This window comes from Drosophila ananassae, assembly GCF_017639315.1.
Source record: "Drosophila ananassae strain 14024-0371.13 chromosome 4 unlocalized genomic scaffold, ASM1763931v2 tig00000061, whole genome shotgun sequence".
Taxonomy (NCBI): Eukaryota; Metazoa; Arthropoda; class Insecta; order Diptera; family Drosophilidae; genus Drosophila; species Drosophila ananassae.
In genome coordinates this window covers 1,364,991-1,382,902 of record NW_025319038.1, presented here as the reverse complement: position 1 = coordinate 1,382,902, position 17,912 = coordinate 1,364,991, and the positions used below count along the sequence as shown (strand labels likewise).

The 17,912-nt window shown below is 38.8% G+C and overlaps 1 protein-coding gene and 1 long non-coding RNA gene across 26 annotated transcripts in view; both read left to right on the top strand.

Moving 5' to 3' along the window:
* Positions 1–17,912, top strand: part of LOC6504358 — a 159,454-nt gene that overhangs the window by 130,163 nt on the left and 11,379 nt on the right. For 18 of the 25 annotated variants that reach the window (XM_044717760.1, XM_014903941.3, XM_032455804.2 and 15 more), the window contains 2 exons: positions 4,133–4,560; positions 4,609–4,723. In XM_044717760.1, coding sequence (XP_044573695.1) covers positions 4,133–4,560; positions 4,609–4,723 — 543 coding nt within the window. The remainder of the gene's footprint in view (positions 1–4,132; positions 4,561–4,608; positions 4,724–17,912) is intronic. The other 7 variants (XM_014903934.3, XM_001967062.4, XM_014903939.3 and 4 more) reach the window with 1 other exon arrangement.
* LOC123257776 lies at positions 4,724–16,377 on the top strand. The gene is made up of 3 exons (XR_006507883.1): positions 4,724–4,845; positions 15,084–15,306; positions 15,367–16,377. It is a non-coding gene; the product is annotated as an uncharacterized LOC123257776 (long non-coding RNA).

Below are 17,912 nucleotides of genomic sequence, written 5' to 3'. Positions count from 1 at the left end.
TATGGACTGTAAAAATTTGATTTCCTTATGCCGGGAATAATGTTCGATAAACGGACACATTTGAGAGTGCATGGGAGCCGGTTGAGACACTAGGATACAATCTTTGCATGTCTTCAAAAAATTTGCACATCTCGATCGATGCGTTGCCACCACACTTTTACTCTTAATCGACGCTTTATGGCGGACTCACCGGGGTGCCCTTCGTGAGCTAGTTCTAGGACTTTTACCTGCAGACTTTTTGGGATAATTGGTCGTGTTCCTCGTAACAGGATCTTTCGTATCATCCAGATTTCATACCGAAATGGATAAAATCTGTTGGATAATCGGCTATTCCACGAGTTGGCATCCAAACTGGTCATCGCGTGCATATTTCCTCATTAACACCACCTGTGCTATTTACGAAATGTTTAATAATTTAGGGCAGTGCATTCAATAACTTTAAATTTATTACATTTCGTTATTTTCCTGCTGGAATTATTAGCTGTATATTTTCCCTGCCTGCTTTATAAATCACTCTAAACTTGAAACGCTTGCCAGCGTAAAAGCCAACGTTCAATTCGTGCCGGTGGTTATGAGGTTGGTTTCAAAATAGTTTTTAACGGCTTTTAATTAGTCACCAACTCGAATTCTAATCCGGCTAAATAATAATATAACTTTTCAACCGCCCATACTAAGGCGAGACTTTCCTTTTAAGTCTGCGAGTACCGTTTTTCTACATCGTATAAGCTACGACTTGCAAATGAAATAATTTCAGGTTCACCGGATGTGACAAATTGAATTAGTACTGCTCCCAGAGCAACAGGGCTGGCATTTTCTATTAGGCGTGTCTTATTGCTTCGGTCGAAATATGATAAGCTTAGTATTCTAGCCAAATGTAGCTTTAGATTTTCAAAAGTTTCCTTTTCTATTTCGCCAAACTGGCAATTCGCGTGAAGAATATCCTTTAAGCAGTTGCCTTATACATCTGAAGATATGACCAGTCCTTTGGGCTTATTAGGTTGTAGCGGGATCTCGTGCGAGAGATAGGTTATAACGATACATTTTTAATTCGACATGTACTTTTGGTACTACCCTTGAATAGTCGTCAAGATTAATGATCCTATATTAATCCGCCTGTAACTAGTGTCTTGTTTTACTTATTATATTTTATTCACAACTTTCTTAGTCACGTCCGTTCTCGTCACGTCCGTTCTCGGCTGTTGCATCTTTCTTATTGTCCGTCCGTGTGAACTGCATCACGGCACTTACCATCGTCTCTCTCTGAAGAGGACTCTGAGACACTCTCTAGCACCGGTTCCCACAGATCCCATTGAAAAATTTACAATTGACCTAAAGGTTTAGTTTTTTTTTTTTAGTTCGTAAATTAAAACTTACCGATTTTTTTGGTTTATGCTCCTTGACAACTTTTTCGATAGTTTCGGGCTCAATTGATGGCAGAACAAATGAATTTTCACTTTAAGGGGTTAGGTGGGTCTGGCGAAAATTTTCAAGTCGATTGCAATAAAAGTTTCGGAGATACAGTCCTGAAAAGGTGGACGCTCGAGGTCAGCTATAGGCAGAGCGCAAACTTTAAACGTGTTTTTCTCAAAACTGTGTTTTTGAAATCGGTTGTCAAGATTTCTCGGAAACTACTCAACCGATCTTGATAAAATTTTGCACAGGCCTTCGAGATACGATTATCTAGAACTTGAACGAAGGATTTTTATTTTCGTTGATTACAACTATTTAAAAAAAAAAATGTTCGAAAAATTTCTCCAAAATTTGAATTTTTTTGCAAAAAGGTGTCCCAAAAATCCAATTTTTGCTTGATTTTGTTTTCCTTCGTTCAGTTTCTAGTTTTAGGTCTGTACTAAAGGAAATTATTTGGTTTTTTCATTTTAGATGATTCTGTTAGGAATTGTGCTGTCAACGCGAAAGCACCTTTTTTGCCAGGAGTCATGGCAAATGACGTCTCAATGGCTAACTGTAAAATATTTTTTTCTCAAAATTTCAGAAATTCATCTTTAAATATGTATATTTAATAATCCTAAAAGTTCCAATAAAATATTTTATTCTTTATATAAAAAAAAAATTTTTGAAAATAGGCCATTTTTTGGCCTCCCAGACCCACCTAACCCCTTAAAGATGTGAAGCAAATGCATCCGTCGCTGTGAGCCCAGCATCCAAAAGTTTCTTATCTGGGAATCGTTTTTTTCACGAGCTGTACTAATTTATCGAGCAAAAGTTTCTCGATCTACAGGAGCTGTAAATTTTCTCTATGTTGCTTATAAGCAAGGTCGAGTAATTGGATGGCTTCCTGAAGACTTTGCTTTTCACGAAAAAGTCATTAAATTAGCTATGAAATGTGTCTGTGTCAAATTTAATGAGATGGTGCTCTCGGTGAAGTAAAAGAAGTAGCTCACAGAAGAACAAGAGCTTTTGCGCAGAATCAAATGACAACAAAGTGCATGCGAACCTGGGAGACAACAGAGAAGATTAAATGCCAATGCAGCTAAACAAATTATCAATATTCTAATCGGCTTATCTGGTGGCTGCTTAGCCCAACAGTTATTATGTCAGGGCTTTGATAAAGAGTTATTAACATACGCGAGTAGTCTAAACATAGTTCCGAAGGCGTAAATCAATAATTTCGGGCAGTTGAAGCAGACGAATCAGTCGGAATGAGAAAAGCGGATGAGCCGTCACCTTTGTCTATGAATTTTCAGTGGAGCCGAGTTACCGCTATGGAGGGTTGGTACAAAGCAGCTTTAAGATACAGTCAGCAGTCTCTAATACAAATTTTAAGAACAGATGGGTTGCTGAAAAAAATTAATTTGAAAGAAAGTTCTAATAGATTCTCCTAAAAAAAAGCAAACCATAATAGAGTTAATTACGTTTTCGATTTTGGTTTTACAATCTAGGTATCTAGGCTTTCCAATACTTAAAAGTATCCTCCCGATAAGATAAAAAAAGTTTGCCAAAGTTTTTTTCAAATCTTCGAAACATGCCAATAATTCTTCCCTGAATCTTCGATTCAGCTTTTATTTTCTCAATCGACTCGAAACGCATTCCCCGGAGAAGTCTCGAGGACATGAGTCAAGTTCTTAGTATCGAAGAACTAGTGCAGTGTGATACGGTGCAGCATCGTGATGCAAGAACCAAGAGTTTTTGGTAAATAATTCTTCTGGTCAAGAACTAGTGCAGTGTGATACGGTGCAGCATCGTGATGCAAGAACCAAGAGTTTTTGGTAAATAATTCTGGTCATTTTAGATGAATTGCTTTTCGCAATTGATGCATAACGCTTAAGTAATATTCGTTTTTTACTGTTTGACAGGTCAGGAAATCATTTTACATTTTGCGCTATTTTGGTGATTGATTGATTAAATTTCGCCAAGATTTCATTAACAATCCTGCCAAGTCAACACAAAAAGAACAAGCCCGCGAAGTTTTAATTGAAAATATACCTAACTTGTTACCCACATTAGTGTACCATTGGGGGTTAAGAATGTTTTAAGTTTTGGGTCTTTACGTCTAGGGTTACTAGTTTAGATCTAAAAGCGAAGCTTGTCTATGACATATACCTATATATGCGTATATGTATATACACGCATTACACATAGGCAGTGCCCAAAGTTACATTCCTTTTCTTGTTTTTTCCGCATAATATACTTTGGAACGGTATCTCACACAGATAAACAATGGGATTTTTCACATCTTTCGTTTCTGTTGGACATATTATCATAAAAACCTATAGTGTTGAGATTTTATGTTTTTTTTCAGGCAATATGTGTTTAAATTAATTTTCTTGTATCTTGTTTTTTTCCTGTAAATCTTGTATACTTTTAAATCAAGACTTATCACCTACTACTATGATATATAACTTAACAATGGAAACTGCCATAAATGAGCATAAATAAGCTTCAGCTTTACTTCTATGATTTATGTAGTTAAGCAAAAAAACTAACATACAAAAACTAAAAAACATGCAGATACGATTTTTGCGTAACGGTATTTTAATGTATCTCTTTCATTTTTAATGCGTTGCTTCGCCTCAACTATGGGTAACATTGCCACCAACGCTACTGACGCCGTAACTGCTACCTTTGCCACCACTGCTGCCAATCTACTATAAACTACAAAACGCATACATAGGGGCGGAACTGTTTGCAAAACGGCGCAAAAAGGCGAATAATTGGGTCATCGATGAAACCAATGCGGAAACTCAATGTCTTCCGTCTGGTATTACAGATTACCAACAGCATCAACTAAGACCGGCAACATCTCCCAACATTTTACCAGCATATTCTGATGCTGCAAAACATCGAGTTCTGTTAAATATTCACCAGAATCAGGTGATTAAAAAATACTCAAAGCCTGGACTTAAATTCGTGACATCGCCCTGGGAAGCCGCTTTACAAACTGGTTCCGCAAGTTCAGCTTTTCTGGAACCATGTAAAAACGAAACGACCACTACACCATATTATTCAGAAAATGGAGCGAAAGACTTAACAGATAATATACAGCGCACCCAACATGATAATTTGGTTTTCAATCAGGAAACAGAGAAAAAAAGTGAAATTGTGAGTTATTCTTTTTTATAATATAACAATAATAATTATTTTCCACAGGCCTCATCTTTATCTTCACATAGTATCAATGTTCCCTCGAATACACAAAGAAATCTAGCATATATTCCAAATGTTGCCCAGGGTTGGGGAGGTCGAAACGTTAAGCTGCCAAAGGGTAAGAGTAAAATTAATGTTATATATTATATATTTTCAGATCTGCCAGTCTTCTAGTTGGCGACTCGCTTGTAGCTAGCTCGCTAATACACTATATATAGCCGAAAAGTTAAAAATTTTTGTGTACGTTCAATATGAATGAGTGGTATTGTTTTCATTAGATAGATTTTATCCAAATCTTTGCAAAACTACTTTGGTTTGGGATAAATTTGGGTACATGTAATACCTTTTTGATTCACTAAATTGGAGATAGGGGGGACGTTGGTGTCACCAGACAAAATCTTTTTATATACACAGATTCTGTTCTGAAAAGTTTTTTAACGCAAACCTATATTTAAAAAATTTCTCAAATTAAGATCATATAAAACAAGAAAGGAAAGCTAACTTCGGGCGGAGCCGAAGTTTATATACCCTTGCAGTTGAGTCGCAGTCCGCTAGGTGGCGCCACGCATCTTATATTATTAGATATATAGCGGATCGTATATAGTTGGCCGATCCTTATGAAACTTGGCAAATCGAATTATTTTGCCAAAAGAGGAACCCATTGAAACTCCCATCCTTCTAACTTGAAAAACAACGAAGTTATAGCATTTCCGATCAATCAGTTATATGGCAGCTATAGGATATAGTTGGCCGATCCTTATGAAATTCGACAAATCAGATTGTTTTTTCCAAAATATAATCTGTACCAAATCCCATCTTTCTAACTTAAAAAACACCAAAGTTATGCCAATTTCGATCGTTCTATGACAGCTATAGGATATAGTCGGCCGATCCTTACGAAATTTTGTACATAAGATATTTTGGTCAAATATAACATGTGTACAAACTCCCAACCCTCTAACTTAAGAAACACCAAAGTTATGGCATTTCCGATCAATCAGTTATATGGCAGGTATAGGATATAGTCGACCGATCCCGGCCGTTCTGACTTATATACTGCCTGCAAAGGAAAGAATGATGTGTGCAAAGTTTCAACTCGATAGCTTTAAAACTGAGAGACTAGTTTGCGTAGAAACAGACAGACGGACAGACGGACCGACGGACAGACGGACAGACGGACATGCTCATATCGACTCAGGAGGTGATCCTGATCAAGAATATATATACTTTATAGGGTCGGAGATGTCTCCTTCACTGCGTTGCACACTTTTGACCAAAATTATAATACCCTCTGTAAGGGTATAAAAACCTCTTGAAGAGGTAAAATACCGGTGACGAACCTGCATGCGAAACAAAAAATATCTGGTATCAGAAAAATACTAAAAATATTTTAGTGTCGATAGTATGCTGTATTGGTGTACAAAATTGCATATAAAAATATTCTTTTTCGGCACGTGCCTGATTTTTTTTGTTTTTTTTCTTGCACTTGCCGAACAAGAATATTTTTGTTGTATATTTTATGTTGTATGGTTAGTGGTAACACCAAGCTTCACAGGTGGCTGCACAAAATTGGTGGCTCCACTTATAGGACTATATCTTGAATTAAGGACTTTTGCCAGATATAGGCGATACATCAAACGTTGCGTCATCTCAAGGGCTATCTCCATGTGCAATATAAATAAGATCAAATGTGCCAATTTTAAAAAAATTATTAAAAAAAAAATATATATATTTTCAGTGTTTTTTTTTGTCTACTATTTAGACGTTTGGTCTTAAAGAAAGTGAAATATATATTTAAAAAACCTTTTCAACGATGTAAAGCACGTTTTAATATCTTTCTTAATTATAAAGTTATAAATTTTTTAATTTAGCTTAAGGTATTTCAAAAAGTTGTAGAACAAGAGTTGTTAATATGATAGTATCAAACATCTCAAATTTTGTTCAGGATTGTCAAGAAAATAATAGTTCAAACAGACAACCATACAAACAGACACACACACACTGTCTTCATTTTGAAAAAGCTGTAAAAATCGAATTTCTTGAATAACTTCTGAAAGAAATGTCGGATCGGTCGGTACCAACCGTCGCGTATTTAGGAGTAGAATGCAAATATATAAAAATATTGTATCTGGGAACTAAAATGTCTCCACCAGCCCCAATTTAGTGATTCAAATTACTTTTTCCAGAAAATTGCCGCTTTCTAACCATGAGGATCCATATCATCCCACTCTTCAGGTTATAATCGAAAACAATAGCTTAATTGATCTTAAATCTACACTTAAATCTCATAAAATTCGTTTCTCAGCCTCACTGAAAAAAACTTTATGAAATTAAAAAAGTTATTTTTGGAATTTGATTGGTCCGATCTACTGGCATGCGAGGATATAAACATTGCCTTACAAAAATTAGATTACACCTTGAATATATTTTTCGACGCTTTCGGGCTGTGGAAATATACGTCCGCTTCAACTAATCCTCCATTGAATACAATGCACCTATTCAATTAAAGAACTTCATGAATAGACTTAAATAGATACCTTAACTAATATATACTTAACTTATTAATAACTTAATAAACATAAATTATCTGGCTGTACAGTTAGTTATTCAAGATACTAAGTAGCTCGGTCCAATTTCACCGTGCATAACGCAGAATGTTATAGGAGTTATATTCGCCGCTGCCGGACTTATAATATCCAATTAGCCAACCTTATATTTTGCATGTATTCGCCAGACCCCGATGGAGTACCAGGCTGTGTTCTGAAGAACTGCGCCGAGGCTCTGTGCAAACCGCTCCTAATCTATCGCTGGAGACTTATATACTTCCACTACATAAAAAAGCAATTCCAAAGCTTTTGAAAAACTTATCACTCCACATTTGCAACACCTATGTAGTTCAATAATAACTTCGTGCAAGCATGGCTTCATGAAGCGCCGCTCCACCACTACCAACTTATTGGAGCTAACATCTTATATCACGAATGGGTTCCGGAATGGCTACAAACAGACGTCATTTACACTGACTTCAGTAAAGCATTTGACTCTGTTAACCATTCGCTTCTTATAAGTAACCTTACTTTGTTTATTAACGAGTTGCCTCTTGCCTTAATTGATTCACTTGCACTTATGTACGCTGATGACGTTAAGCTTTGTCTTCAGTATAAATTCAATGGTGAAATTTCCGTAAGGATCGGCCAACTATATACGAACCGATACACATAATAACACAGTGCAAAAGTGATTCTGAACTTTTGAAGTGACAAAGTAGGAATTGTCTATTGGGTCGAGTATATCACAAAACCTTGTATGAAATATTTGTAACACCCTCAAAATCTTGATTTATAGTTAAAAACCCGTTTTTCGGGACTTTTTTGCGCTTAAAAATTCCTGAACTCGTTTTTTTAACAGTTTTTTTCAACAGTTAAATGTTGTAGCTTTTGAAAAAAAAATATATCTTAGATTTTGTTAAACAAAAGGGACAACATTTTTACACCTGAAACTGAAATTTTCGCCTTTTATTCGTGTTCTTCGAAATTTTGAAGCCAGTTTTTCGGTAAAACTTACCGTTCATGCTACATATCAATGTTGTCTCATTAATTCTGAAAGAAACGAGAAAAATTTCATTAAAAAATGATGAAAATTGGTGAAGTTATAACGATTTTCCCAAAAAAAAGTCAATTCAACCTAGCGAGCGCTCCGGAGTAACAATGTGTATAAGAATAAGAGTATATTCCTTTCTTCTGACAAAAATTCGGTCATTTATTCTGAATAAAACGGGACAAATTTCACTAAAAAATAATACAAATTGTTAAAGTTACAACGCTTTTCCCAAAAAAAGTCTATTCAACCTTGCGAGCGCTCAACCTTGCGGAGTAACAGTGTGTATAAGAAAGGAATATGCTCTTATTCTTATAGTGCTCGCATGGTTTAATTGATAAAAAAATATTTCATACATGGTTTTGTTACTCGACCCAATAAACAATTCCTACTATGTCACTTCAAAAGTTAATTCACTTTTGTTTTTTTTGTAACACTGTGTAGTTTAAGCTACTACTGCAACTTCAAGGGTATATGAATTTCGGCTCCGCTCGAAGTTATCTTTCCTTTCTTTTTTAAATTTTTATATTTTATTTTGGTCAAAAGTTTGCCGTGAAGGAGACATTTCCGAACCAATAAAGAATGTATATTCTCAGCATGTGCGTCAGTCCGTCTGACTGTCTTTTTCTGCGCGAACTAGCCTCTCAGTTTTTAAGCCTAGTTTTAAGTCATATCGTTTTATACGACCGGGCGATTGAAGAAAGGACGATGCGCCTATTGGACGATGTGGGTATTGGAGGTTGACTGAAACGAAAATAGCAAGCTATCAGTCGCATGATTTCAGGTAAGGCCCAGAGTCTTCTAAAACCTCAGGAATTATTCCCGATTCTTCAGGCATGGTAGACAGCACTTTCTAAGTGCTTTAGAAAAAGTGCTGTCTAGAAAAGATGGAGCAGCACTTTCTCAACCGAAATTAGACCTTATCTAGAATCCCCGATATGTGCAGCATTATGATGATTGCCTCCTTTGAAAATTAGATCATCAAAAACAACGACTCAGAATTTCGGCACCCTTTGGAAACATAGACTGCTCATCCTGTGCCAAATGACATTGTTGTCCCATAAATGACAGTATCCAGTTTAAAAAACTGAAACTTATCCTGTGTGGAGTTCCGCCAAAAAATGCACTGCAGATACCCGTTGCACACACGATGGCACTTGGATGTACAACAACTTTGGCTGGATCAGATATCAACATGTCATTCAACGAATACCCAGTGGTGGCGGCAGATCCATTATAAACAAACCTGAGCTTGGTTGTTCAATTATCCTCTTTCAAAACACAGTGATGCGGTAGGAAATACTGGCTGGTGAGACGTGCTCGAGCCGGGACTTCAGAAATTTTCTCAAGCTCCAAACCCTCCATTATAAATTCACCATTCTGATCCAACAATAGTCGATCGCTGAATTGAATATTCGGAGGAATGGGACCGCAGGAGCACATCAACAGAGAATCCGTCTGTCACGAATCCAGTGTCGTAAATTTCGCACACTGCGATGTAGGATTTGAATCTTCGAAGCTGCTGCTGACTACCCACTCGGGACGTAATCACGCGCCCTTGCGATCCTGAATCCAATAGAGCTCGTCAAGGAAAAAAGGCCCTAGCGCGACTCCAAACGAGAACGTCCGCTGTAGCCAGCAAGGTTATCTCACCTCTATGACCTTAGGAAACTAGTGCATTAGCTGTGGATGGTGACGCGGTTACTTCTTCGGTGAGCTCGGCTGTAGCTGACGCAGACGCAACCAAAAGGTGGCTACTAGAAGATTCAAAAAAAATTGCAGGCTCTGATGCTTCCTCCTATATGAGAATTAGCAGTGAGGCAATCACACAGGTGTGGACCAGTTTGGAGACATTTTCGACAAAGATCAAGTCACCTTACATGGAACCACCGCACAATATATGTACCTTCCCCCGGAAGGGAAGTTAAATAAGTAATGATTAAAAAAATCTACTGATATTTGTGACTTTGTGTCTTCTCTGAGTGCCCGGCGCGCTCAGGTGGCAGGCGGCCATCGGTTCATAGCTGCTCCCAAAATTCTGCCATCAACTCCAAATTAGGGATGAGGTCCGAGTTCGACGCATTTTGACTTTCCTCCCACTTGGCCTGGTAGGTGGGTAGGTGGGTCCAACCTTTGAAGAAGCACCTGGACAATGATGCAGCCGGCGATGTGAACTGTCGTCCCCAAATTTTTCAAGGCTCACATAAGGGCATTGAATTTATCGGAAAGTCCTCGCTGCGCTGCTACAGAGACACCTTTCAATAGACTGTGGTTCAGAGTCTCGTTCACATGAGCCTGAAATATTATTCAGGCTCATGTGAAGGGTATTAGGGTGAGGGTATTAAATCCTTTCTCCAAAAGATGCATCGCGACATCATAATTCTCTTCGGAAATTTCCAACAAACAAATTGCGTCTAAAGCAGTTCCGAAGACAAGATCGCAACAAGATTGTTGAGAACACCGAGTGAAATTTAGCCCACTTCGAATATCATACGCTGAAAGTAGGGAGAGGTTTGAAGAGGAGCCAAGATTTGAAATCTCCGACCGGGCTCATTTGAGAAGAGTGCAGCAACGTCTCGAGCCTGGTTTCGGTATGCATCGTTGCTACAAGGTCAGACACGGTTTATCGCAAGTCGCTACTGATATCGGAAATATCCAATTCTTTAAGCTCATCGTGGATGGCCTTGAAGTCCTCGTACACAGCGATCAACTGGCCATTACGCACGTGGAGGTGGATTATCCATTATGTTCCAAATTTTATAAGGGTATCGGACGAATAAGTTGATTGAAAAAATGATGCAAATAGATAAGCAATACCTTGTTCTGAAGAATCGGAAATATTTTTATAAGTTAGGGAAGGAGGAAAAATATGGATTTACGTTTCATATTGACAAACGAATAGAAGGAGCTCGGATCATTTCGGAAGTTCGCCTTACAATTCACGATGTAACGCTTATAAAGTTGATTATTAAGAATAATAAACTGGTTGCGAATGTAAAAAAAGTTTGTCTGATGAAACAAAGATCCAGACTTAAGAAACATTTTGTAAGCTCTAGTTTTCCTATTTTAAAGGCGAGAAACGTGTTTATTAAACCAAGGCGGTTTTGTTGATGAAGACGATGAAACTACAGGAACAAATTTGTCCAATGCGTTGTGAATTACATCATAAAGTGAATCATATTCCCAGTGAATATAAGTGAAGATATTTCCAGTGAATTCCAGCTAAATGATTGCGAAGAGCATTGTAATCCGTTATTCGGAAACATTTAGTACGATATCAAGCATGAATATTAGGGACATCAATTAACACCGAAACCAATAGTGTAGGATGGTGTACGTCCTCAGGAAGCGATAGTGGTGAAGACCGATTTACAGTCACAGAGGATATCATATTAGAGAAAATAAGGTCTAGAGATTTGCTAAGTGTGTTATGGATATTTTGTATTTGGATAAGGGTATTTGGAAAAGAGCAATTTCAATTAATTCATCAATAAAGTCATTATGTCAACTGGCATGCAAGGAATTGTCATCTTCACACGGGTTCCAAGAGATTTGGGAAAGGTTGAAATCACCCAAAATTAGGACAAAATCAGAGTCATTGACTTATGATAAAACGAACTTCATAGCCTCGAGGTGGTGAAAATATACAGTATACTCAACCGATGGAGGTATATTGTAGGAACAGGTCATGAAAATATGAGACGAACCAACAGCTATTTTCACACCGATAAACTCGATTCCAAACTAATTCGGTAAAGAGATTAGTTCAGCTAAGTATTTATTATTTACAGCAATAAGGACACCGCCTCTGAAAAATCGCCTATCCATTCGAAACACAGTGTACTTTGGAACAAAAATTTCATAATCAGAGACGGAGGAATTAAGCCAGGTTTCAGTAAGTGCAATAGCATAAATATCAAAAGAAGCACTCTTAGTAAAAATTTGGCTCAATTGACCTAGAATACTTCGAAGTTTTGATAGAAACAAGAAAATACATTATTGATCAGTTTTTTGGAGCTGAATCGGCATAGTTGGGATTTAGAGGGTCTTTGGCTAAAAATTCATGAATAATACTGTAATACTGTGCCCAGGCCAGGCAGACGGATCAAGTGCTTTTTCAAAGTAGGATTCAGGAATTACAATTTTGAAAGAAGATATGCTACTCCTATGTTTAAAATTAAACTTAAAGACCGCTAAATCATTAGGAGCTACCTTAAGATGTTTTAAGAGGTGACTCCTGACATCATCCACAGTGGCATCCGGCATGAGGCGGGATACAAATATGGCTTTACGAGGTGCAACAGCTTTAAGCGAAAGCCCAGAGGATCTTAACACAGGCGCCACACCAGTGAGAGGCCTAGGAGACGGTGCCACAGGAACCTGCAGGTTTTCCAACGATGGAGGATCCAAGACAATAGATGGACCAAGACTCCTTGGCAATTCCATTGGCTGACTTGGTGAAAGGATCACTTCCACAGGCACAACAGTGGGCGATGAAGTATTAGGCGTTAAAAAAGTATCCGAATGAATCGCATTAGAGGCAGGAGTACCCAATAAAGTGACCCCCATCGGGTTGCTGTTTGGAATTTTTTTCCTTGGAGATTCACTTAATAACTTGAGACCAAGGAATTGGGTCTCAAGTGTAAGGAATTGCTCATTAAGTGCAGAAAATTGCTTACGGACATCTAAAAAGCCGTTTCTCGTCTGCTTCATGAAAGTCCGCATCTCAGACTCAATCTCTCTACAGGCAATACAAGACAATGTAAGACCAATATTCTTTGTGATAAGATCGCTTATCCGTCCATTGTGCCCACCACCAGCACATTTAATATGTGAGCAGTTGTTACAAAGCCAGCAGGACAGATACGAGTCACCAGTGATGCATCCTCCAAACTCGCATTTCTTAGCAGTGCAAATTAGACTCATTATTGACTGAGATTTGTCCACTGTAGTGAGAGCGAGAAGAGATCAATTAGAAATTTGTGGTAGAGAGGCACGTTCGAATCAGGCACGTCAAAGTGAAGGCTTCACAAAAGAGATGCGCCGTGACGAATAACCGGTTGAGAGTAACAATGATGTAACGGGATTACTCAACCTGAGAATAGAACTCAGGAAGGGAGTATATATATGAATATTCGAAAGCGCGGCAGAAGCAATATTGAATAATAATATTTTTTTTAAGAAGTGAATGGTTCAATGAACTATGTAAGTCAAATACGCTCCGACGATGATACGCGAAAAGGGGAAACTCTTATCAAAGATATAGGTAATCAGATGAGAGCAGATGAGAGCAATCGCAAAAACACGTCGAGATACGGCAAAGTCAGACTAAAGACTGATAAAGTTGAGTCGCAGTCCGCTAGGTGGCGCCACGAATCTTATATTATTAGATACATAGCGGATCGATATATAGCGGTACGTATATAGTTGGCCGATCCTTATGAAATTTGGCAAATCGAATTATTTTGCCAAAAGAGGAATCCATTGAAACTCCCATTCTTCTAACTTGAAAAACAACGAAGTTATAGCATTTCCGATCAATCAGTTATATGGCAGCTATAGGATACAGCCGATCCTTATAAAATTAGATAAATCAGATTGTTTTTCCCAAAATAGAATCTGTACGAAATCCCATCTTTCTAACTTAGAAAACACCAAAGTTGTGCCAATTTCGATCGGTCTATGACAGCTATAGTATATAGTCGGCCGATCCTTATGAAATTTTGTATATAATATATTTGTATATTTTGGTCAAATATAACATATGTGGAAAGTCCAAACCCTCCAATTTAAAAAACACCAAAGTTATGGCATTTCCGATCAATTAGTTATATGGCAGCTATAGGATATAGTCGACCGATCCCGGCCGTTCCGACTTATATAGTGCCTGCAAAGGAAAGAAGGGTGTGTGCAAAGTTTCAACTTGATAGCTTTAAAACTGAGAGACTAGTTTCCGTAGAAACGGACAGACGGACATGCTCATATCGACTCAGGAGGTGATCCTGATCAAGAATATATATACTTTATAGGATCGGAGATGTCTCCTTCACTGCGTTGCACACTTTTGACCAAAATTATAATACCCTCTGCAAGTGTATAAAAAGAATCAAAAACTATGTCCAAGTGAACGAGTCCGAGTATTTTGTTCGCACTTTTTAGTGAAGGAGACATCTCCGACCCTATAAAGTATATATATTCTTGATCAGAATCACCTCCTGAGTCGATATAAGCATGTCCGTCTGTCCGTCTGTCTGTCGGTTTCTACCCAAACTAGTCTCTCAGTTTTAGAGCTATCGAGTTCACTTTCACGCATCCTTTTTTTCCTTGCAGGTAGTGTATAAGTCGGAACGGCCGGGATCGGTCGACTATATCCTATAGTTAGAGAGTTGAGACTTTCCACACATGTTATATTTGACCAAAATATCTTGTGTACAAAATTTCATAAGGATCGGCCGACTATATCCTACAGCTGTCATAGAACGATCGAAATTGGCATAACTTTGATGTTTTTTTAGTTGGAAAGATGGGACTTGGTACAGATTACTCTTTGGGAAAAATAATTCACAAATAATTCGACTATATACGATCCGCTATATATCTTATAATATAAGATGCGTGGCGCCACCTAGCGGACTACGACTCAACTGCAAGGGTATATAAACCTCGGCTCCGCCCGAAGTTAGCTTTCCTTTCTTGTTTTAGACAGATTTTACTTTTTGCAAAGACTTTCTGACGCACTGTCAATATTTTTGATTGGCTTCAATCCACCAAATACATTTTCAGTAGCTGTCACACGCTTTTAATATTTTTTAAAAAGTAGACGAGGTTTAATTAAATTTCCAATATTTAATTTTGGGTTCAATCTAACCCTAAAACCGCAGCCGCTCAAATTAATGCTAAAAATAAAAGTAAGCGAAAGATCGGCCGAGCAAGAAAAAGCATCGAGAAGTTCAAGAAGGGCTGTAGCGAAGATTTACCCGCTGAGGGATCATCGCGCTGGAGGAGCGGCACAGGGCCGGCAGTTATAGAAAAAAAGGCCACAAGCGACCATTTGCCGGTGTACGCGGAGTTGAGTTGAGGCAGGTCGCGGATCGCAGGAGCGAGGTGAGTCTTGAGGTTAGGTCTTTTCGTGTGAGCCTGACGTAGGTGTTTTCGTTTCGTTAGGTCAAGGGTACAAGCGTACAGGCTAGATCCCTCGAAGCAGCGAGGCGTGGTGCGAGCAACGTTCGGCCAGAAGAAGCAGAGCGAGTTTCAGAAGCGACGCGAATCTCGCCATCCGGCTGCCCGTGAGACGGGGCGGAGGAGGGACATCGAATCCAAGTTCGGAGCGAGGAGTACAGTGAGCTCGACCGTAGCTGAAGCAGCTAGAGCGTTCGCGACGCTTTAAGGGGCGCTCCGCTGGAGACTAAGGTAGGGTTCGGCCCTAACCTGGCAGGAGCCGCCGTGCAGTAGGCGTCATCCTGAAGGAGTGAAACCAAGGACGGAGTGCTGGCGGTGCTTTCAAGGAGCACCCCGTCGTTCGAAGGAGTCGCCGTAAAATAGGCGCTATCCTATAGGAGCAGGAGCGAAACCGGAGCGCTCCGTTATTCGAAGGAGTAGCCGTGGACTAGCCGTCGGTCATAGGATAAGAGGCAGGGACAGGGAAAAATCCTTGAGGGGCAGCAGAAACAACCTTGACACCGCACGTTTAGTAATTCCAACCACTGTCTTCAGCCACCCATCCATACGGTTGAAGCTTAGGTCAGTAAGGTCTGGCTCGATGAACGTTGAGGGCGGGCCGGTATTTTAAAAATGAGCCGAAGTTAGCACATCTAGGTCCGCAGGATTTGCTGAAGTCGAAAAAAGGGGGTCTAGAATTAATAATTAAGGCTAAGAGATTGAGGCTAACAAAGTCCTTAATTCTACGAAGCCAAGCATTGCGGGACCAACTGCCCGATATAGATGGTGTTTTGCCGTATTTACTGCTGTTTCCCACAGACTGCCAAAATGGTCCGGTGGAATCCTTTAACTATATCGAGCGGAAGTTCAGCCACGACTATTGGCCATGTGAGGGCATCCCCTCTTGGAAGAATAATCGGATGGCGATCTTCAAAATCCAGCGCAGAGTTCCGCTGTCGCCCTTCAACACGAAACAAATCAGCATCATCTTAAACAAGAAAGGAAAACTAACTTCGGGCGGCGCCGAAGTTTATATACCCTTGCAGTTTATTTATTTATTTATTGAATATAAATTATTACATCTAGGGATAATTCTGGCGAAAATATATGTGACAAATTGTTATAGTTTTTACAAATAACGCGAAAAGGATCATGATCCGCAAAATTTGATCTACAAATTGGCAACCAAAGGGGTCGGAAGGACCTGGTTGACCTGTTTGGAACAGAGAAAACTATCTTTTCGAGTAAAAGTTTCGAATCAACTTGACCAAGAATAATTTTATGAAGGAGCATGGCCCCAGCACAAGTACGACGTACCTGCAATGGTGGTAGGTCTAATAATTTTAGCCGACAAAGATATGGTGGAAGAAGATCATCTGAGTCCCAGTTTAAATATTTTATAGGCAAATAAAAGAAACTGCTTTTGCACCGATTTTGCACCGAAGCAAGTACTCCTCTGGCTTTATTTGCAGTTACAGAAATATGTTCATTAAACGACAGCTTGTGATCGAAAAGAACTCCAAGATCATTCATTAAGGAAACACCATCTAAAAAGTGATTCCCAAGTGAGTACGAGATGACATGAGGCATGCTTCGATTAAAAGTCATAACCTTGCACTTTGAGCAATTTAGTGAGAGAAGATTATTAGAGCACCACAAGAAAACTTCATCAAGGTCGAATTGCAGATGTCTATGAAGGAAGTGGTCAGAGAAAGAAAAGCAAAGCTTGACATCATCAGCATACATAAGTGTAGAAGCATAGCTCACGACACTAGGTAAGTTGGTAACAAAGAGAATAAATAGAAGAGGTCCTAAGTGACTGCCTTGTGGAACACCAGATGTTACTTTTATAACATGCGATGTGATGTTCTTGAACAAAACCCGCTGCGTACGATTCGATAGATATGAAGTCATCCACTGTATGATATTAGGAGAAAAACCCATAAGATAAAGTTTCCAGAGAAGGAGACGATGATTAACAGAATCGAAAGCTTTGCTAAAATCGGTGTAAACTACATCGGTTTGCATTCGTTTTAGATAACCCTTGTGGACGATCTAAGTGAATTCTAGCAGATTGGTTGTTGTAGAACGATATTTGACAAAACCATGCTGGGAGGAGGAAATTATGCTTTTCAATGATGTTGCAGTTGCAATGTAACCAATTTCTCCAGCAGCTTGGGAATAGCAGAAAGCTTAGCAATACCGCGGTAGTTATCTATAAGTATTTTAGAACCTTTCTTATGAAGTGGAATAATAAAAGATTCATTCCATCTCTTATGAAGGCATGATAGGTCCAGAGATAAATTGAATAGGATGGTAAGAGGGTAGCATAGGATATCGAAGCAGTGCCTGAGAATACAGCTCGGGACATTATCAGGACCAGCAGAAAATGAGATATCAAAGGTTGAAAGAGCATTAGAAACATCGAGATGATTAAGTTTAGACCAGTAAATATTGTTTAAATACGGAATTTTATAAGGGTATGTAGAATTTAAATTATAAGAATCGGACGAATAAGTTGATTGAAAAAATGAAGCAAAGAGATTAGTAAT